Source organism: Takifugu flavidus, chromosome 5 (genome assembly GCF_003711565.1).
Source record: "Takifugu flavidus isolate HTHZ2018 chromosome 5, ASM371156v2, whole genome shotgun sequence".
Classification (NCBI taxonomy): domain Eukaryota; kingdom Metazoa; phylum Chordata; class Actinopteri; order Tetraodontiformes; family Tetraodontidae; genus Takifugu; species Takifugu flavidus.
In genome coordinates, this window is record NC_079524.1 from 2,476,427 (window position 1) to 2,497,658 (window position 21,232).

Genomic DNA, 21,232 nt, shown 5'->3' on the forward strand with positions numbered 1-21,232 from the left:
GGCAGCCTTGCTGTGACACACACACAGCAAGGCAGCCTTGCTGTGACACACACACAGCAAGGCAGCCTTGCTGTGACACACACACAGCAAGGCAGCCTTGCTGTGACACACACACAGCAAGGCAGCCTTGCTGTGTTGACACACACACGCAGGCAGCCTTGCTGTGACACACACACAGCAAGGCAGCCTTGCTGTGACACACACACAGCAGCAGCCTTGCTGTGACACACACACAGCAAGGCAGCCTTGCTGGGACACACACACAGCAAGGCAGCCTTGCTGGGACACACACACAGCAAGGCAGCCTTGCTGGGACACACACACAGCAAGGCAGCCTTGCTGGGACACACACACAGCAAGGCAGCCTTGCTGGACACACACACAGCAAGGCAGCCTTGCTGGGACACACACACAGCAAGGCTGCCTTGCTGGGACACACACACAGCAAGGCTGCCTTGCTGGGACACACAGCAAGGCTGCCTTGCTGGGACACACAGCAAGGCAGCCTTGCTGGGACACACAGCAAGGCAGCCTTGCTGGGACACACAGCAAGGCAGCCTTGCTGGGACACACAGCAAGGCAGCCTTGCTGGGACACACAGCAAGGCTGCCTTGCTGGGACACACAGCAAGGCAGCCTGCTGGGACACACAGCAAGGCTGCCTTGCTGGGACACACAGCAATGCTGCCTTGCTGGCACACAGCAGAGGCTGCCTTGCTGGGACACACAGCAAGGCTGCCTTGCTGGGACACACAGCAAGGCTGCCTTGCTGGGACACACAGCAAGGCTGCCTTGCTACTTTTTACTCTCACTGTATCTGCAGCACATTGTGCACACGTCACAATCTAACCAGCCTGACACTAAAACAAGAACTACCCGGGCACCTTGGGTCGCACCCCAATGAATCACGCACCGAAAGGTGCGGCTTGATCAGGGGAACGTGGTTCTAAACTTTAGAGACTTTAGAAGTGCTACTGAGTCACCAGGTAACAGCCCAGTAAAATCCCGGAAACTTTCTATTCCTGGTGAACTACCGCCACCTCGCGGTTTGTCATCAACTTTTTAAAAAAGAGGAAAGTTCGAACATGGCAGTTAATCGGCTCATTCTGCGTGTATATATCTCGTTTTCGGGTCATATCGTCGGTATGTGGTCTTACACAGCTCTTTTTCATATGCTAATGTTTAGGTTGAAAATCGTTTTATGCAAATTTAGAAGGTATTTCATTTGCATCTTAATGTAACATGTTTGCGAGCTGCCTGTCACGCCCTTCCACTACAATGAATTTGTCTTTTAAAAACAAACCCTCTATTGGTCAAGTGAAGAGATATTATTAGTTATAATGAGGTCTTTAAGTCAGGAAATCCTGGTAACTGGGCCATAAACAGGTGTGAGGAGGGTTGAGTATTTCCTGAATGGGGCCCTGGACGTTTGTCTTGCTGTATTTATTATTGGGCAAACAATAATTTAGAATTTAGAATGACCATTTTGACCTGGTTGACATTATTATTATTTTACCTGGTTATTAAAGGTTCTAGGTTTCTGTTTCAACCGGTAGATTAGACAGAATATTTGACTTTGTCAAACGGCACATTGTTTAAAAGTTGGTTGATTTTAAATTATGCTCGTCTTTTTCTTTTTTTTTAAAGTCCTTTTGATTGTGTGGATATTATGGTTGGGAGGGTATTTTCAGGCCTACGCCAGCTTTGGCAGGATTTTAACATCAGTATTTAAGAAAAAAAGAGCCCAGGAAGAACATTCAGGTGAGGAAGGAAACGTGTCTGCAACCAAGTTTAACTTATTCCATTATAATTATGATTATTAATCATTGTTTCTGCTCTTTTTTAAGCATCTTTTCTCTCTAGTTTTCCATTTTGGGGGCCCTGAAGAAGAAAACTTGTGACAGTTTGCGCACATATGAGGTCTGGTGCTAAAATTGATATTTTAAAGGTAACCACAGCGATATGACTCCGCAGTGTCAGTTATAATTTCTTTGAACCTCCTACGCACACGGGTTTTTTTAAGTTATGTAAATGATGTGTTCTCATTACTATTAGAATGACTCCCTGTCCTTGATGAGGGCTTAATTCCAGAATGCAGCAATATATTAATGCTCCATCGTACACGCTGCTCTTGACAGGAAATGGCCAGTTCTTAATCTGACCGATCCCGATCCAACACCCTTAGTCCAATCAAATTCATTACTGCTCTAAATTATGCTCAACAAGTTGCTTGATATTAAACAGCGTGGGCTTGAGGTTTCCTGTAACGGCATCTGTGTGGCAGCGATACAAAGTTTGATGAGTTTCCCACACACTGTACTACACTCTAAAGGTTCGAATATGATTTGCTCGGCTTTGTGTTTGCTGTTTCATGCATTTAAAATGCTCCTATCTTCTTGAAACACACATACTCAGCAGAACTAAACTGGATTATAGAACATGTCCAGGTGCATAAAAAAAGTATTAGGCAACAAATTAAAATAAAAGAAAACTATAAAAACATTTTGTTGAATTCCTTAAAATACTTTTACTCTATGTGTAAAATTACAATAAAATCCCATGTTGACACATAGCATAACTAACAAATGGCATTAGAGGCTTTAAGAACAGGGCTCACACAACTCCTCCACTGAGGCACATGCAGCAGCACAGGAATACCAGGGTCAGGGGCCACAACTGCTGTGCCAGAAGGGCTCCGGGGCCAAGGATCACAGGGGAACATGGGGAACAGGAAGGCGGCGCTGTAGGAGAGTGAGGGCCCCTTCAGCACTGATAGACGCTGTTTTTCTGTTGTGTTTTATTAATCCCAATGCCACATTATTACATTAATTTTCTCTTCTGGAGACGTAAACACAGGCAGCACATCACAAGGGGCCGACGGCAGCTCTGTTGACTTTTTCTGGGCGAGGTCGCCACAGTTGACTCGCTTGTTTCCTGAAGTAATGCCCGAGCTCTGGCTAACCGTTTGGTAGCACCTTTCTGTTAGAAGCTCTTCTCTGTGATGATTAACGAGACATTTACAGGAGTCGTCTCGCTGATCACCCCTGCAGTTCATCCTGAGAATCTCACGGAACTGTGCTCCCTGTACACGATTCCAAGTATCCAGCTCTGACAAAAAGTTGTAAGAATGAAGAGAATTAAATGCTTTGATTTGCTTTATATTATATTATTGTTCCTTTTTATTTCCAGGTTTTTGCAGCATTTTCACGTTTTAAATTTGTATAAATGTGCCACAGCACAATTTGATCTGTTGTGGAATTTTGCATCCTGTTTTGGTTAATATTACTCTCTGAAGATTAAAGGATTAAAAAAAACTTGAGATTAAATATATCAAAATGAAAGAGCAAATGAGCTTTGATTTAAGAGCAACATACTGTATTACACTGCTTTACGTTTTATTACAACTTCGAAACATTTGTAATGATGCATCGGTTAACGCCCATCCCTGTCAGCAACTATAGAACGAAATACAAAATGCAAAAAGGTAAGAAAAAAGACTCAATTCTGTGTTCCGCTGCATGAAATTCAGTTGTGTATGTTTGGGTTTCTATGATGTTAGCAACGGGTATAAAGTAATGATGTACCTACCACCTTATAAAAGCCTAGTTTAGACCTTATTTTGATATTTGATTTCCAGACCTGTTAAAAAACCAGAGCAGAGCATCAACATGCCAATATTGCAGGCCTCAAACTGTTTACCTAATCCTAATTAGTGTTCAAATGAAGTTAGTTTTTGACATGTTGAACCTGAGGAGACTTTCCAACAGCCTGATCAAACAAAAACAAGCTTCCGGTTCAACCCCAAACGAGTCTGTGTAGTCTTTGCTGAAGGCAAGAACACACATAAATGTCCCAGTCTAACAGACCATCCAAATGAACTCCCAGATATCTATAAAAACGGAGCCAGAGATGGTTTTGAAATGTGCGTAAAAGAAGCCACCTTATAGATTGGGGTCATGACCTTTCCAACTATAACACAGTCCTGAGGACTTTCCCTAAAAAGGTAAATACTTATTTGGACCTAAACACTCTAATCTCTTCTGGGATGTGTGGTTGGGATGAGCTTTCGTAGATGACAGCCATTATCACGGTGAGCCAGCTAATTAAACATCAGGTGATGGTCGTTCACTGAACACAAGACCGAAGTATGATGAGGAATCTGTCTTTGCAAAGCATATTTATGGTATTGTGCGATATTGTACAGCTGTACCGCAAAATTATTAAAAACAACTTTAAATGTAAAATACAAGAACGAGAAAGGTCGGTAATATTGGGTTATAGAAATATATAAACCATTAATATTAGTATTAATTAATAAGAATTTTTTTTTTTTTTAAAAAAGAAGGATGCGTCGACGTGGACTGGAATCGTTTGTTTCCGGGGTCGACAGCTGCCGTAAAGTGTTTTGTTCCTGCGCATGCGCAAAGCGGTCTGGGACGGAACCGGTTTTGTTCCGGGTACCGATCAGGCACCGACAGCCTCATTCTCATTCTATTGGCTGCATCAGTCAACCAGCACCAGAACCTGCATTCACCCGGCATATTATAAGCCTGTACTATTGCTTTCGTTAATTGTTAAAGTAATGTAGAATGGCGGCGGGTTTTGGCAAGATTGTTATTGGTACTTATGTGGAGATAAAGCGGAGTGATGGTACGTCTTTATCACGCCTGATCTTCTCTCATTTTGTGTTGTAAGTTGTTTGAGTAGCGTTGTTGCTGCGCTGGGGTTCAATGGCAACCGTTGTTTCTGGGTGCAGTCTTAGCTTAGATACCGTTTATGTCTCTGTCAGGGCGGAGTGCTTCAACATGGCCAGAGCCTTTGAATGAGCTACTACCTTTGTTAGCCAAGTTAGCTTCCATGCGACTTCTAAAGATATTTATTGTCTCTCTGTTCGTCAGTAAACAATGCCGAACGATTTCACCTCGAAACATAAAGAACATAACACTCGCATTGTTTCGTGGCACCATTGAAACGTTTGCAGCTAAAATTTAGCAATGATCCTTATATTGCTAAGCAAGCTAACAACATTAGCCTGTGATTAGCTAACGGTCAATACTGAATGCAGCGAACGTCAGTAAAGACTAGTTTTGCTGGTTCATACCCTTTTCCATTCAGCGAATTGATGATTATTTCATTATTATTCATCATTATTGCATTGTTTAATATTTGTCATCTTTATATGGGGTCAATGGTCACCTTTGCTAGAGAACACTTGTACCGGCATCTTCTGCTTTTATAATGGAATCTACAGGACATATACAGCTTGAGATTTCAGTGATGAAGGTGACTCCAAACCCTGTGTGATTATTTATTATGATAGGGAATCAGAGTTTACATGTAACAACATTCCAGGTATAAGGATAAAGAGCTGCCTAATGATGCTGAAGGAACGCTATTATTATCAAATTGCAGCTTATTACTTCCATGCTCATTCTTCCTTCAGTGTTATATCACTCTCTTCCATTGATGTATTATTCATTTCAGGTCTACAAGATGTATTGAGGCTATATTACCGTTGGTAATAAAATACTACTTAGCAGAAAGCTTTTGATGGAATACAAGCTTTTGAGTAATCATAAATAATTTAATTGTCCTTAGTGTCCCTTGATCAAAAGTGATCAATACTCGGTTGACTGATGGAGATGGAGCTCTGCTAGTTGATGTCACATCAACATCAGGGATTGTTCTCCATCTGGGGGGGGGGGGGGGGGGGGGGGGGGGGGATGGTGGCAGAGCTGGGTCAGATTCAAGTTAGATTTAGGCTATTAGACGCTGCCCCATCTGTTGCAAATGTCTCCCAGGATGTTGAAGGGAATGACTCTCACTGGGATTTTTCTGTCTCCAGCCTGTCTTTAGCTAACGTTGAGTTTGCGCTACAATCTTCTTTAATTCAATATTTGTTTCTTTTTTGTCATACTAACATCCCCAGTTCATGTCTAATAGGAATGATGTGGATGTCTATTATAAGAAACACAAGCGTCCGACTTGCTTCAGCTACCATTTTATACAAATCTCTCCTTTGGCTGGTATTGAGATTCTTATTAATATGCAGTAAAGGATTAATGCAGCTGTCTCTTTCATTATCCTAATTGTGAAAACCACCACCACCATTTACATGTATTCTCTCACCTTTCCTGTTGGGACAGTAATAATCCATTAACAGGAAGAACTCCTCTGTCTGGCCTTCCTTTGTGTCTGTTACACAGTCGTTGTTCCAGTGACTGTTGACACCCTTTAAGTCTGTTCAGATGGAGCAGCTTACTGGAACCGACTGTCTTTCCTCAATCAGGTCAAGTATTTGATGGGGCTGTTGTTTCCCCTCCTACATCGATGTTTCTAGGATTCAGGCGTTACTATCTCAAAAATAACATTCCACCATTTTTATGGTATCTAACAACTAATAAAACTAAATGAAAGCCCACTATCACATGCTTCAAGGTTTACACCCTTCCTATAAGGCAATTTAGGTTTTAAAAAATACGGTGGTTATCATTATTTACACTCCATAATTTGTCCATCTTTATATTTTGTTTTCCCAAAATCGTATCCACCCAGCGGCCGGTAGTTTTGAACTGACCTCAGAGGTCAATTGAAATGTAACCTGATGTTTTTGCTGTCAAATTTTCTTCTAAATAATTTTTTAAATGTCTGAATTCAGCATGCTGCCCTGAAACATTTTAGTTGCATTTTAAAACCTTTATATCTCATCTGTAAACTTGCCCAAAGCACTAAAATAAGACAGTTGTATTTGGCTGCCTCTGGGTAAAACTATGTGATTGTTTCAGGCTTTGATAGCAGGTTGGTGAGCTATTACACTCCCCCATATTTAGATTTTTCATTATTTTGCGATTATTTGTTCAGCTCTAGTGCTGCTCCATTATACAAGCATCGTCTGTGGTGTGGGGCGATTAAAATAAACGAACTTTTGCATTTGTCCGTCCCACCGTTGGCAGGTTCTGTAAATAAACGAGCTGCTCGGCAGTGGGGAACAATAAAAGCCTGTAAGGCTCTGAATAATGGATCCAGGAACATGGTGTCTCCATGGGTTGTGCTGGGAATTTAGAGAACAGGTCTGTGGACAAAGATGGGAGAGCTGAAGCAGCTCTTTACAGCCGGCGTTATTACTGCTCAGACGGGGGGGGGGGGGGGGGGGGGGGACGTCTATCGCAGCCTCGCTGCAGCTCTGCAGCAATTCTCCCCAGACTCACTTCATACTGCTGTGTATTCATTTGAACATCCAAGATCTGGTTTCATTGGTATTGAACCTGCACGATCTACATTGTTATTACAAATATAGTTTGAATTTTTGTCCACTGCTGCGTCCCTCATCAGGATCTGCCCGTTCCTGCCCGTATTTAATAGGTTTTAGCATTCCTATCTGATGTTCGTGCGTCCTGTGTGATCCTTTACAGGGCGCATACATCAGGCAATGGTGACGTCAATGAACGATGAGAACGAGAGTGTCACTGTGGAGTGGATAGAAAATGGAGACACAAAAGGAAAAGAGGTAAACGGACATTGGGGCTGTTCCATTCTCACACAGGACCATATCAGATTACACTGATTGTCACTGATTACTAGCCTGGAAGCAGGAGAATGTTGCACCGGCGTGATTTATTCGCATTCATGTCTTCCCCCATATATCTGCACAGATTGACCTGGAAAGTATATTTGCACTCAACCCAGATGTGGCCCCAATCGAGGACATTCCTCCGAGTCCGGAGACCCCACCCCCGCCCACACCTGCGTGCGTGAAGGTCAGCAAGATTGCAAAGGTGAGCATTAGCATTTAGCAATATTCACAATTCCAGCAGCTACATCTGCATCCCAGAATAATGGAATTGAGAGCACGTACATATAACCTACGAACAGGTAGAGAGCAGCAGTGAAGTGTCTTTTATCCACCACTGTAAGCACAATAGTCTAAGACTAAGAATCAGCTCAATACCTTCCAATTAAATATTCTTACCTGTTTATTCAGAACCAACAGCAGCTAATTGCAATGTTCTGTGACTGGAGCCTTAATTCACGTTATAGCTAGAGTACATTTAGTGTGTAAACGCAGGTAATCAGGTGGTTACAATTTGCTGCTGCTTATTATGGACCTTGGATCCTTGTAGCTGACCACTGTAATGCTTCTCGGTCCACACGTGCTGGTGCCTCATAGGTCGGGTTGGGATATGCAGGTCAATCTATCTTTCTGTCCAGAGATCACTGTAGAACCATTATTTTTACAGAATTCACTCACAGCTCTCTGACTCAGCAAGTCCAGTGTTCTGAAAGGGTTCTGAGGCCAGGTGTGGAAGGAAGAGCCTTCTGTTCTAAACCCTAATCTGGTCCTCAGGTGTCTCTGCTCCTGTCTCTGTAGTCCACAAATGCGGATCTTCCAATAAGTTGAAAAGCAAATAGAAGGGGCTGTGTTCAAGAGTCTGTCTGGTCTGACCCACATTTGAAGGCATGGGAGTGGAAAAAAGAGCATTTGATCCATTTCTGATTTCTAATAACTTTTTGATTCTCTTTTTTTTTTTTTTTTTTAGAACCGTCGTACAATAGCACCTCCGAAGGCTGACACTCCATCCAGGGAAAATAGAGGTTTGTTCCATGGCTTTTACTTATTATTTAAATCAACCTTTAGTCATAAATGTACATGAGTGATCAATAATATAAGAGTATTTTGGAATTCTCTATTGTTAATATATCATAGAATTTTAATAAACACATCTTGGAACAGTCTGGTCCAGTTACTTTACCTTCAGCACTTATAGTAGCCTGTGTCCAGTTTATTGATAAGTACTGAATGAATCTGCCAAATCCATGAATGCTCTCATATTATGTTGGACAAAATCTGGATCCAACTTCACGGAGTCATTGGTGTCTGTGCTTTCCTGTGCCATTGAAACAAGTCATGTAGTGATGTTTGAAAGGTATTCCATCCCTGTCTGTGGTCTTCACCTTTCATTTGAAGCGCTAGCAACCCGGGCCAGAGCCACACAGCCACAGCAGGGAGAACCTGCCCCCCCACCTCCACCCCAGCAGGCTGCACAGACCACCCAGGCTCAGACCCAACAGCAGATCCAGAATGGTACCCCAATTCTTTCATTTTAAACATAACTTTTCTAGCTTTATTTGCTTTATTTCGTATGTATGAAAAGTTTGTGCATCTATTTTTTTAATTTGAAGCAGGATTAATGATCAGGCATGTGATTGTAACCTCTCTCGTCTGTGTTTCTCTGTTAACTGCATGTTTATCACAGACTCTTCACCTCACCTAGTACCCAAAAAGGAGTTTGGGCCTCTTTGTATGTATCACTTGAATGTTCCTCTGCTCCTCACCCTTGATGGGTCTTGTCATGTTTCCAGTAGAACCAGAGTGTGCTAGACCAGAACAGAACATGTGAGCTAAACCAGAACATGTGCTAGATGTTGTTCAGAGCCGTGGTAGCACACATGCATCATCCTGCCGACAGGCTTCCTGAGCAATGCTGTCGGCTGGTTTCTGCTGCGTCACCCACATAGAAAAGTCTGCGGAAAGGCCCGGTGCTCCTCACTCCAACTGTCAGGCTGATTCACCCAGATGTTCGGTGTCATCTGGAGACCTGAGATGTAAAAGAGGAGCCTGCTGTGTTTCTCCCGTCATCGCCCCAAAAACATCTGTCCCATTTCAGTCTTTATAGCTTTCCATCCCTTATACTGGCCTAACCTTCCTCTCCCAGATTAAGTCCGTTTTTTTAATCCCTCTGGTGCTTTAATGGTTTTGGTAGCAGGAGGCTGGGACTATTTTTCCAGGGCTTCGGTTCAAGTGTTGTAGCCGGCTGATGGGGCATTAGCAGTGAGCTGGGGTCGTGAAAATTATGCAGACTTTTTTATAGATTCTGCAAGAAAATGCAGTGAATCAGTGAATATGCATTATTTGCTTCTTATTTATTAGTAGCATGTTGTGATGGACTGAAATAACATTAATCTGTTACGGTGCTTTAGTGTTGGATTAAACTATCTTATTTGGTTTGAGGCAATCTCTAATTTTATTTGGACAAGTAATATTAAAGGGATAGCTTAGCTGTGGTAGTCTCAGCAGTATTGGGAGGGAGAGCAGTTTGAACGTGTAAGGCAAAAGCTTTTGTTGCTTAAGTCGTGACAGCAGCTGGAATGGTGCCGGAGGCGCCGTGTCACGGCCGCCACATTATCCTCTGTGCTTAAGTAGCTCTTGTAGCTGCGCTTGATGTGAATCCAACACTTGCTGGCCCTGTTAGAACCGAGGGGAAAGATGGGGCGAGCAGGACGCTTTGGTTTGGGTCGGGAGTGACACAAAAGTCCTTTTTATCAAAATTCTATGTGCACACAATTTGGTAGAATTTTGCTTTTTCTTCTTTTTGACAGCGCGGAGGAAGTCGAACTGTGTAAAGGAGGTGGAGAAACTGCAGGAGAAGCGGGAAAGGCGTCGGCTTCAGCAGCAGGAGCTCAGGGAGAAAAGAGCTCAGGTGCATAGTCAAGTAAATATAGATGTAGATTCATTTTAAGTATTTTCAATTTGTCTTTTTATGTGCTTCTTCAGGAGATCGATACCACAATTCCAAACTACGAAATCCTGCAAATGATCCGAGATTTCCGAGCCAGTCTAGACTACCGGCCCCTGACCACAACTGACGTGGTGAGTTGAAGGGTCAGATACTCTTCTGTTGATATTGACCCTCAACAATGAAATAATCGGATGTCATGTGTTGCACGGTGCAGATTGAAGAGCATAGAATTTGTGTCTGTGTAAGGAAGCGTCCACTCAATAAGAAAGGTGAAGTCTTCCGATGTTACCTGCTTTTGTCACATGTCCAAACCTTGCATGACACCTTCAGTTTCAGATCTTTTACGAGCGCTAATACGATGCGTAACTTTACAAACTGGTGCTTTCCAGAGTTATCTATGAAGGACCTAGATGTGATCACCATTCCCAGTAAGGATGTGGTAATGGTTCATGAGCCTAAGCAAAAAGTGGACCTCACCCGCTTCCTGGAGAACCAGACCTTCCGTTTTGACTACGCTTTTGACGAGAGCACCACTAATGAAATGGTTTACAGGTTTGTAATGAGACACTTCTCGTCCGTTGGCCAACATCACGTGGAAGATTCAGTGTTTGAAGTGCAAAGCGAGCTGCTTCTGTCTCCATCTCCCACCACAGGTTCACTGCCAGACCTCTAGTAGAGACCATTTTTGACCGAGGCATGGCCACATGCTTTGCTTATGGGCAGACCGGCAGTGGGAAAACACATGTGAGCAACATGCAAATCAAGATCATCTCCGAATCCAGTTCAGGGGCCTCTTCATAAAAACCTGCTCTTTGTTTTAGACCATGGGTGGAGATTTCTCTGGCAAGAACCAAGACTGCTCCAAAGGAATTTATGTACTAGCTGGTAAGACAAATTACTATTATTATTATTTATTTTATAAAACATTTTAAAACGTTTCGGTGTTACATTTCGTCTCATTCAGCTCGGGACGTATTTCTCATGTTGAAGAAGCCCAACTACAAGAAGCTGGAGCTACAAGTCTATTCTACCTTCTTCGAAATCTACAGTGGAAAAGCAAGTGACATGTCATTTATTGCTTCATTTGCTGGAGGGAGCGTCTTAATCCGAGTGTTCTGCGCCGTTAGGTCTTTGATCTTCTGAACCGTAAAGCCAAGCTGAGGGTGCTGGAGGACGGGAAACAGCAAGTTCAGGTTGTGGGGCTCCAAGAGAAGGAGGTCCGGTGCACAGAAGATGTCCTGAAACTCATCGAAGTGGGCAACAGCTGCAGGTATCAGCGTTCAGTTCAGGGGTTGTTTTCATCGAGTGCTAAAATAAACACCACATTCACTTCCTGTATGTGCGTTCTTTTGTCCCGTCCAGAACATCGGGGCAGACGTCGGCCAACGCCCATTCGTCCCGCAGCCACGCTGTATTCCAGATAATTCTTCGTAGGAAGGACAAGATGCACGGCAAGTTCTCCCTGATCGACCTTGCAGGAAACGAGAGGGGGGCTGATACTTCGAGTGCCGACCGCCAAACCCGCCTGGAGGGAGCTGAGATTAATAAAAGCCTGCTGGCTCTAAAGGTTGGTAGCGGAACCTGACCGGAGCCTGGCCAGTTTATTTTGAAGGTAACGCTGGACCTCCTTCATCTCCATCTGTCTCTGTTTGTGTTTCAGGAATGTATCAGGGCTCTTGGCCGTAACAAGGCCCACACTCCATTCAGAGCCAGTAAACTCACCCAGGTCCTCAGGGACTCTTTCATTGGGGAGAATTCACGCACATGCATGGTCAGTTCCAAGTCCTGAGCGTAGGCTCTCTTCACACGCTGAGTTTTGCTTTTTAAGATTTTTTTTATGTGACATCGGTTTAGAGCAGGGCGTCGAACTCAGTTGCACGTGGGGCCAAAACTCAAAGCACACTTTAGGTCACGAGCTGAACAGGATAAACATTTGTGAAAGTTAACATTTGTTTTTAACATAAAAATGAATAAATCCAGACAGGAATATTATTCCAGAATAAATCAGTTGAAACTTTAATTAAGTATTTTGCTGTCTATAATATCTCCTGTCAAAATTACACTAGTTAGAAATATGAGAAAGCTGCTAAAAAACCCTGAAAAATAAAAAGAAGTGCTTTGATGTCAACATTAAAATAACACATCAAAACATTCGATGTTCTTTGCTCTTATCCACTTTAGAAAAAGCAAATTTAAACTTAAAAAAATCTAGAAATATTTGCTTTCCCTAAAATGTCACCCATCAGTTATATAGGAAATAAAGATTTGATCATGCTGGGGGAAAACCCAGAAGATATAAATTAAATTAGTGCTTTTCAGCAAACATTAAAGCAAAAACAAATCAAGGCGCTGTTTCATCTGCCACGATCAAACTCGCTTCCTTCACTTTGGGATTTCGCTCTGGTGAAAAAACATCTGCTGGGATGTCGGATTCTTCTCTAACTCTTCCACTTTCTGTAGCTTCTGTGCTGCGTTCAGGTTCTTCAGCTTATCCTGATGTTTTGTCTGGTAGTGCCGATCAGCTCTTCTCTTTGCCATCGTTAGGGACTCACTTTGGGTTCAGGGTTGTCTAGCAGAAGACGCTGCGCTGCATTGTGGGATCTGTAGTTTCTGTGTTAGCGCATCATAGCGCAGGACCATTAATACATAAAATAGATCTCTATAAAATGATCTCAGGGGCTGGATGTGGCCTGCAGGCCTTGAGTTTGACACATATGGTTTAGAATGTGGCTCTGATCGTATGTCGACGTATTTTGACAGTGTTTCATTATTTCTCTCCGCTCAGATTGCAACGATCTCCCCCGGTATGACATCGTGCGAGAACACACTGAACACACTACGTTACGCCAACAGGTGGGAATATGCTGATTTACGGACTGGACAATGGCTCACAGATGGCAGAGCTCTTTAGGTCCTGGGTGCTTGTTTTTGCCCAGGCTGAAACCAGCTGTAGTGAATGTCCTCTTACTCCCTCTGTCTGACTCTTGTCTCACTTCTCTTCGTCTCCTGCTCTGTTTCCTTCACCTGCTCTGTGCCGCCGTGCAGAGTGAAGGAGTTTGGGATTAGTCCATCGGACATCCCCTTCTCCCAGGGCAGTCAGGGGAGTCGCCCTGACCACTCGCCTACCAATACCTTTGAGTACGATGACTTTGCTGCTACCTCTCCCAGCAGGTCAAACACCTCCTCTGAAATACTCAGTACTAATCTCCAGCGCCACGTTCGGTGCATGTGCTCCCTGCATGACTTTGCTTTAGCACATTTGATCACCACAACTAGCATGAAAACCTTTATTTTCCACATTTATCCTTATTCTGCACATGCATGATATTTCCCATCCTCCTTTCCATGCACTGCCTTTCTGCTTTCTGCTTTGCCTGCATGTAACAGTGGACACCAGGTCCTGAAGGACAAACGGTACATCCATCCGTGCACGTGGGTGTCTTTAAGTTGCTTTGTGTGAAGCCCAAGGAATGGGGAATCAAGAATGGGATCAAGTTTACAGTAATGTCAGCTGGAGGCGGGGCCCCAGCAACTATTACACTTTATTTAGATTTTACAGGGCATTTAACAACAGGAGGCAAATGAATAGAATTAATTGGTCTAGTACATAAAAATAAATTAAAAACAATAATCAGATTAGGATTGATTGGACTGAGCACCTAATCCTCTCACAATCCAAATTATTCCCCCCCCCCCCCCCCCCCCCCCGGCTGTTACTATGATACCAAGGTTCAAACGTCTGTCCTCATGCATGATGTCATTGCTGCCATTACGTTGCCTCCATTTCCTGTTTGTTTGACCCAGACGTTGACCGTCGTTCCCCCGCCATCTTCGTCAGCTTGTTTTTCTCTGCAGGGTAAAGGAACTGACCGTGGTCCCCAACCAAATAATCGAGGGCGTTCGGCCCAACATCCACGCCGTCAACCAGCTGGACGTTATGGACGAGAACTGGCTGAGTATCTCGCCACAGAGAGATGACCTCAAACTACTCTGTGAACAGAATGTAAGGATGTAGGATCTAAAGGTTGACCTATGGTTCTGCCACGAAAATGCCACCGTTTCATCCTTAAAACATCATCAGCACCAATTTACTTCAATCCAAGAGGGGAAATCTGGACAATTTGGGGGGTTATTTTGGTGAAAAATTACAGATGTGTCCCTGAAAGCCATGTCTGCTCTGTTGTTAACCTCACAGGAGGAGGAAGTGTCTCCCCAGCTCTTTACCTTCCATGAGGTGGTCTCCCAGTTGGTAGAAATGGAGGAGCAGGTCCTGGAAGACCACCGAGCAGTTTTCCAGGTCGGGACACTAAACAAACGCACCCTGCTCACCTCTTTGTCGTCGCGCCGAGTTAAACAAGAACTGACTTGGTTCCGCTGACTCAAACGTGCAGGAATCCATCCGGTGGCTGGAGGATGAGAAGATGCTGCTGGAGATGACAGAAGAGGTGGATTATGACGTGGAGTCCTACGCAACTCAGCTGGAACAGATCCTGGATCAGAAGATCGACATCCTCATCGAGCTCCGAGGTAGGACACAGACGCGCCGCCGCGGCCCCGCTCCACCACATTGTTCTCTAACGGCGGCGTTTTCCCCTTCTGTCCTTCCCTCATCAGATAAAGTGAAGTTATTCCGCTCTGCGCTCCAGGAGGAGGAGCAGGCCAGTAAACAGATCAACCCCAAGAAGCCACGCGGGCTTTAGAAGACGAGCGTCTGAGCAGCACCGACTGAAATGAACCTCGACATGTTTGGCACAACTCCAACCGTCGCTGGCAGCCGTTTAATACCGATTAAGAAAAAAGACTGAAGTAACACCAGAGTTATTTACATTTACGTTTCCTCTAACAGACCCGCCGACTCACTGTCTCAATACAGAACTTGGGAAATAGATTTTTTTTGTTTAGTATTTTTCCCAAATGGGACTTTTTTTTTTTTTTCGTAAATTATTTTCTATTAAAATGTTTTTTTTAATCCTCCCAGCTGAACTTTTTTTGACGTAACTTGAAGGTCATTTCTTTTCTGGTAGTTACTGACGTGTCTGCATGTGCTCTCTGTAATGGCTTATATATATATTGTGTATATATATATATGCTATTTTCCCTTTTTTCGTTGGTGTTTTGGGTCCGTGGATTAACGACTCCTCCCTCCTCAGCATTAACAGTTAGGGAGCCACTTTGACCCTGAAAAGATTGTTCCTGTAGTTTCCACGTCATGTCGTTCTCTGGCAACAGACATAAAAAGAATCTTGGTAACTCCGTTCTCCGATCCACTTAATCACTTTGTTACAGAAACAAACGCGGTTCTTAACTGTGTAGCTCAAACCACTGACCTGCTGTCCTGATGCTCGGTGTTTGCACCAGGTATGTTGGAAAAAGAAATAAAGAGTCATGTTTCAATGGAACGGCCTGTCTTGCAGTTCTAACTCTTAAATTAATTTAGAACAAATGCATTTTCTAACTCTAAAGCACTTAAATTGGTAGAAAGTGTAGCTTTATTTTGAAGGTCCCAGGAAACAGTACTCAGAGGATACAGCATATCGCAAACTCAATATGAGTTTTAATTTCTATATACTGTAATGGTTACATGTTGGGTTTATCATTTAAATGTCCAGTTCCATGAAGCCTTTTTCATCTAGGAAGAGAGATCGTCGTGGCAACTCTGCAGTTTTCTGCTGCTTAAGAAAAGTGGATCCCCGCAGAATTAAACGCATGAAGCAGCCTGTAAAAATAAATCATGATTTAATATTCAGAATGTCAAAACTGAATTTGTACGTGAATAAAGCCTGTTGAACCTACACCATGAAGTCATCAATGTCCATGGACCTGGCTCTCTTCTCGGAGAAACTTGCCTCTTGCAGAACACCCTCAATCTTCTTGCTGATACTGAAGTCTGCTGGGACTTCCTGTCAGGATGCACAAGGGTTTACACCCGAAGTCGCCCTGCAGAGGCACCGGAACACGCTGCCAAGACTCACCACGTTGTGGAGAGAGCAGTGGATTCTGTAGTTCTTCTCCAGAAGCTGCTCTACCGCCGTGGACCTGGACAGCAGGCGGCAACGATTACAGCAGGATGCCGGGTTAAGGCGGCAGCGTTTTCGGAGGCTAAATACTCACTTGAACGCCGCGCTGAGGGTTTTGTTTTTCCTTACGAAGGCTATTCTGACCAGGCCGTCCCACTCCTTTCAGAAAGAAGACCAAGCGTGTTAGTTAGCTACACTCTGTCGACATCAGCGACTATCCTCTCGTCGCCGAAGCGAAGCTCACCTGGAAGTTAATGGGAGGCGGCGGATTTTTGGGCTCTATTCTGACAACGCTCGACTCCACTTTCGGCGGAGGACGGAAATTATTCTTCCCTACCTGAGCGAGGCCGAGACGTCAACAGTTAGACAAGACGTGCTGACCGTCACTGCAAACGTCAGAATGTGCACGCCCACCTTCATGAGGTGGTCCACCCGAGCCAACAGCTGGGTATTTATGGACAGTCGGCAGTAGAGCTTGTCCCCCGGGGGGGCCACCAGCCGCATGGCAAACTCTCTCTGGAACATCAACACGGCACACCTGAACAAATAGATACCCAGTTTTAAACTCATGTAAAGGTAGAAACAGTGTTTATGCTGTTCCTCAAACCTGAAGAAAGGCCGATGCAGCAGAAGTTTGAAGACAAATGGCGATGAAATCTGCACAATTAGGAAAAGTTGAGATTAAAATAGTGCATAAAATGAATTCAAATGTAATGACGGGGAACCGAGCTACCTGATACGGTAAATTGGCCACGCAGATGTCAAAGAAGGGCAGATCCGTTTTCAGTACATCTCCAACCAATATTTGAAGCTTGTTCTGCATCGGTCTGGTAAAGAACAAGATTTTCGTTCGTTTCATTTTCTTTCATTTAAACTTGCGCCCTTTTGCCGATTCCACTCACGTGCACTGCACTCTTTTTTGAAGTTCGGCCACTAATCTGCAGTCCAACTCACATGCCACTACCTGCAAATCAACATTCTCAGTTAGAGATTATTTTTCATGAATATGTGGAATAAAAACACAATGTTTGTGAGAATGCAAGCAGAAATGTGTTTTTTTTTCCTAATATGGTTAAATGTGATCTCTACAAAACACTTAAATTGAATGCATATGACACTAAAACACATTATGCTGAAATCTGAAAGCCATTATAGTTCCTGACAATTACTTTAGACTAAATTCTGAAGCTATAAAATGTCACCTTTTTAGCCTTTTCCAGCAGTTTCACTGTCATGTTACCAGTACCAGGTCCCACCTCCAGAACCACATCTGTGGGCCTCAATGCAGCCTGAAAGATACAAAAAGGTTTTTTTTAATGTAATGTGGCACCAGATGTTTATCAAGAGCGACGTTTTAAAGGTGTGTGTGTGTGTGTGTGTGTGTGTGTCAGAACAGAGGGAAGCAGAGAATACCTTCTCAATAATTGAATTGACAATCAAGGGATTCTTCAGGATGTGTTGGCCAATGCCGGTATTGAACATGATACCTGTCACAGACATGTTCTGGGCTCCATCATTTAATCATTATCACGGTTTGTTACATGTATGCGTGACACATTTTGTAATGTAATTTGCAAAAATAAAACCATACAGAAATAATATAAACACCGTTTACCCACAGCCTCACTCGTTCATTTAGATGCGCAATGGCGAGTTGTTATTGCACAGGTTTACATAGACACAAATGTTGTCACATCTTTTTATATATGATTATTGTAGCACCGGTATTGATATTGTATATATGGTTTTACGGTGTAATCAGATTACCCCTGTTCCAATTGAATATATGTTAGGATCTATTCAATTGAGTGTGCACAAATAGTAGCATTTAATAAAGCCCTACATAAATAAAAAGAATACATTTTACAGCTTATTTTCCTCAGGCAGCTGAGTTATGCTAAAGCTAACCCCTTTCCACAACATACCTTGGTTCTTTACTTCTTGATGTTGCCTGCTTTTCTTCTCAGCCTTTACTTTCGGCATTTTTGACTCGGGTTATTTCCGTTTTGCTACTCAAAAACTTAAATTTGAGAGAAATGCTGTAATTATGTCCTACAACATTGGTAAACACGTGTTTACTTCTTCACGAAAACAATCCAGGCCTGTTCGTCTCATATCGCCCTCTAGTGGTGAAATGCGGGCAACTACATTTTCTTGTAAACCGGTTTTAAAAACTATTATTTATTTGACAGTATACACACACACAAAAATAAACACCAGAACTATTTCTAGTCCGATATGGGCAAATCTTCCAGCGTCATGGCAATGTCTCGAAGTTTGGGATCATCCAGCCAGTTGATCTTACAGGCCAAGATTATGCCCTGGAGAGACACTTGCATTAATACAAGACATTCCACTGAACCATGTTGATCGTTTCTTCTCGGTTCTTTCACCCTTTTAAATTACTTACCCTGAGGACATTCTGAGTCATGACAGCCATCTTTTTGTATTTCTCCAGGTTTGACTGGCCTTTCTCCAATGCAGCCTTGTACTTCTCTCTATCTGGATGCTCTTTCTTGGCCATCAGCTCTTCTATCTCTTTCATTTTCTCATGTGTGAGCCGTTTCATCTCTGCACATAAGTAAATATCCAATTAATTGTACAACCACAGTAATAGTGAAAATACGCACCACGCCACCAAGCTGTAAGCGCACCAAGTCTCTTTTTCTGGATCTCTGTAATTTCATCTTGAAGATCTTTTGACTCCTGTAAACAAAATATTTTCTATTAGATAGAAACTGCGACATTACAGAATTTGACGATCCATAAAACATTCAAATGTAGATATTAAACTCGACAAAGTGATGCAATTTGCAGGATATTGTTTAATTTGTATTACATATGCTTGCTCATAAAAGGAGGATCATTACAAATCTATTGCCTCGACAGGCACTAGAAAATTGACTTAATTTGAAAAAACTTTATCTGATCAGGTAAAAACATTTGTTTGTAGCTTTAAAATGCAGTTTGTCAGAAAACGGTGATGAGGCTGCTTACTTGTTGTAGCTGTTTAATGTGTGAACACAGAGCCAAGCAGCGATCACTCAAAGCTTTCAGGGCACTAAGAAAGACACAAATGCCTTAATCACCGTGGAAGATGTTGAAATTACCATTGTCAATGTTTTTAATATTCCAGGAAGTGACTTACTCTGCCTCTGGGTCACTTTGTTTGAGTTTTTCCCCAATCGCATGCCAAATCTGCATTCTGAGAACCACAAGTTAAATTGCCACAAGGCCCCACTGCTTTTATTCAACATTTTGCTGTGACATGGGAGCTTACCTGTGTAGTGCCAATATGCTGTTAAAATGAAGTGTCTTGACTCTCTCTATCTCAGCAGTATAATCTGGCCTGTAACATTTAGGAAATAGTACTAAAATAAAGATAACAGTATCACAGTATTTCAGGTCAGTGGGCAACTCTGAATCACTCACAACTCTCTTTCAGCTTCAGATGTACTGCAAGATCTTTTATTTTTTCCTTTTAGGAGAAACTGGACATTAATGCTCTGTGTGATTTACATAAAAGATGCAAAGATCCCAAGATCCCAGTCATATACCTGCAATGAGTTGTACTGCCATCTCAAAGCACTGGTTGGTCATCTGTTCTTTTATTCTGCAAAGACAAAAAGGTTCCCTATTTACTATGACGACAGTTTATCTAAATGGTCATTCAGTTTTAAATTAGTGCCTACTTAAATGTAATGAAAACAGGAATGAAGGTGTTAAATAGAGTCTTTGGAGGAACCTCAGCATGTCTGGAGGGGAGGCATCCTGATGTCCACCGGTGTCATCATTTAGAACCACAGTCTCCACTCTGTGGTTCTCCATATCATCAGCTGGGTCCATTAAATATCAAATTAAGTGCCTAAATGATAAAACAGACCTGGATGCAGAATTGGATGCAATGGGTTGATCAACACAGCAGGAAAAACTACACCGATATTATACTGCCATGCAAAATAACACTGCATACACTCCAGTCTATTCAAAGTACCGAGATCAAACGTTTGCGATAACAACAACACATTGTTTTCTTTTGACAGCAGTAAAAAAGCGTTGTAAATGCGTCTGTTTTGCATAAAAGTGTTCTTAAGACAACCCGTACATATTAGTTATTGTTCAGACAGGCTTAACTCGATAGGTTAGACTGAGTTTAGACATAAATATAATCCGTGGTTGGCAAAAACGGGGTTCTTTATCAACTATGAACAAAAATTGTAAAAATAATAATAATAACCTTACCTTATACAGCCGAATCAAGAGAAACCTAATAATTTAAAGTTTCTTCTCGTTATAAGCGGCGTTACTCTGACAATTTGTCAGTGTTAACTTTTTATTACTATAGGACTCAAAGTTTGATTGTATATTTACCAGATGACACAAATAGAACCTTTACAAACTATTTAGCTATGTCATATTTTATCCGATTATCCTGTTTTAATCGGTCATCTCTGTTATTTACATCTCGCTTTCAAACAGTCGGATCGGCTCCCCGCCAGGAAGTGACGTTTTGTCGGGCTCCCGGCATCAACTGCAGCGCCACCTGTGGGTCAGGAGGATGTACGTGTTTAATTAGGAAAAAGAACAGCCGCAAAAAAACATACAGTACAATACTAATTTGCTGCGGCTAGAAAGTTTTTACTTATTTCAATAGACGCTATATAGATAGAGTTAAATTGAAATGTGGTTGATTCACTGT

At 42.7% G+C, this 21,232-nt stretch overlaps 3 protein-coding genes across 6 annotated transcripts; 1 reads left to right on the plus strand and 2 right to left on the minus strand.

Moving 5' to 3' along the window:
* The first annotated feature begins 4,406 nt into the window (after positions 1-4,406).
* On the plus strand, positions 4,407-16,308 carry kif2a (kinesin family member 2a). Of its 4 annotated transcripts, none has more exons than XM_057032841.1 (21): positions 4,407-4,649; positions 7,412-7,506; positions 7,652-7,774; positions 8,537-8,591; positions 8,965-9,081; positions 10,377-10,477; positions 10,552-10,647; positions 10,731-10,785; positions 10,906-11,068; positions 11,170-11,260; positions 11,338-11,401; positions 11,481-11,572; positions 11,644-11,786; positions 11,879-12,083; positions 12,177-12,287; positions 13,302-13,369; positions 13,562-13,687; positions 14,372-14,519; positions 14,712-14,813; positions 14,908-15,043; positions 15,131-16,308. In XM_057032841.1, exons 1-21 carry the CDS (start codon positions 4,589-4,591, stop codon positions 15,214-15,216), a joined length of 2,238 nt encoding a protein of 745 aa, XP_056888821.1. In that variant the 5' UTR covers positions 4,407-4,588; the 3' UTR covers positions 15,217-16,308. The 4 variants fall into 4 exon arrangements, with proteins under 4 accessions (XP_056888821.1, XP_056888824.1, XP_056888822.1 ...); XM_057032842.1 differs by having other exon boundaries at positions 4,444-4,689; XM_057032843.1 differs by lacking the exon at positions 4,407-4,649 and adding an exon at positions 5,259-5,282.
* On the minus strand, positions 15,988-18,644 carry dimt1l (DIM1 dimethyladenosine transferase 1-like (S. cerevisiae)). The gene is made up of 12 exons (XM_057032864.1): positions 18,459-18,644; positions 17,947-18,020; positions 17,736-17,822; positions 17,436-17,497; positions 17,267-17,360; positions 17,141-17,190; positions 16,948-17,071; positions 16,778-16,870; positions 16,628-16,692; positions 16,489-16,552; positions 16,310-16,416; positions 15,988-16,232 (listed from the first exon to the last, which is right to left on the minus strand). Exons 1-12 carry the CDS (start codon positions 18,514-18,516, stop codon positions 16,190-16,192), a joined length of 921 nt encoding a protein of 306 aa, XP_056888844.1. The 5' UTR covers positions 18,517-18,644; the 3' UTR covers positions 15,988-16,189.
* Positions 18,645-18,694: 50 nt separating this feature from the next.
* cenph (centromere protein H) lies at positions 18,695-21,052 on the minus strand. The gene is made up of 10 exons (XM_057032865.1): positions 20,776-21,052; positions 20,279-20,398; positions 20,091-20,146; positions 19,966-20,011; positions 19,814-19,882; positions 19,682-19,738; positions 19,531-19,594; positions 19,188-19,239; positions 18,944-19,104; positions 18,695-18,854 (listed from the first exon to the last, which is right to left on the minus strand). Exons 2-10 carry the CDS (start codon positions 20,377-20,379, stop codon positions 18,762-18,764), a joined length of 699 nt encoding a protein of 232 aa, XP_056888845.1. The 5' UTR covers positions 20,380-20,398; positions 20,776-21,052; the 3' UTR covers positions 18,695-18,761.
* Between the last annotated feature and the right edge of the window lie 180 nt (positions 21,053-21,232).

Coding starts and splice junctions, on each gene's coding strand:
- kif2a (XM_057032841.1), top strand. CDS start 4,589: ATGGCGGCGGGTTTTGGCAAGATTGTTATTGGTACTTATGTGGAGATA. Junction 9,082..10,376: donor CCAACAGCAGATCCAGAATG/GTACCCCAATTC, acceptor TCTTTTTGACAG/CGCGGAGGAAGTCGAACTGT. Junction 10,648..10,730: donor CCCTGACCACAACTGACGTG/GTGAGTTGAAGG, acceptor TGCACGGTGCAG/ATTGAAGAGCATAGAATTTG.
- dimt1l (XM_057032864.1), bottom strand. CDS start 18,516: ATGCCGAAAGTAAAGGCTGAGAAGAAAAGCAGGCAACATCAAGAAGTA. Junction 18,021..18,458: donor TCAAGAAGTAAAGAACCAAG/GTATGTTGTGGA, acceptor TGTCTGTGACAG/GTATCATGTTCAATACCGGC. Junction 17,191..17,266: donor TGGCCAATTTACCGTATCAG/GTAGCTCGGTTC, acceptor CTAATTGTGCAG/ATTTCATCGCCATTTGTCTT.
- cenph (XM_057032865.1), bottom strand. CDS start 20,379: ATGGACCCAGCTGATGATATGGAGAACCACAGAGTGGAGACTGTGGTT. Junction 20,012..20,090: donor GGCAGTACAACTCATTGCAG/GTATATGACTGG, acceptor TTCTCCTAAAAG/GAAAAAATAAAAGATCTTGC. Junction 19,595..19,681: donor CAAAGTGACCCAGAGGCAGA/GTAAGTCACTTC, acceptor TGTCTTTCTTAG/TGCCCTGAAAGCTTTGAGTG.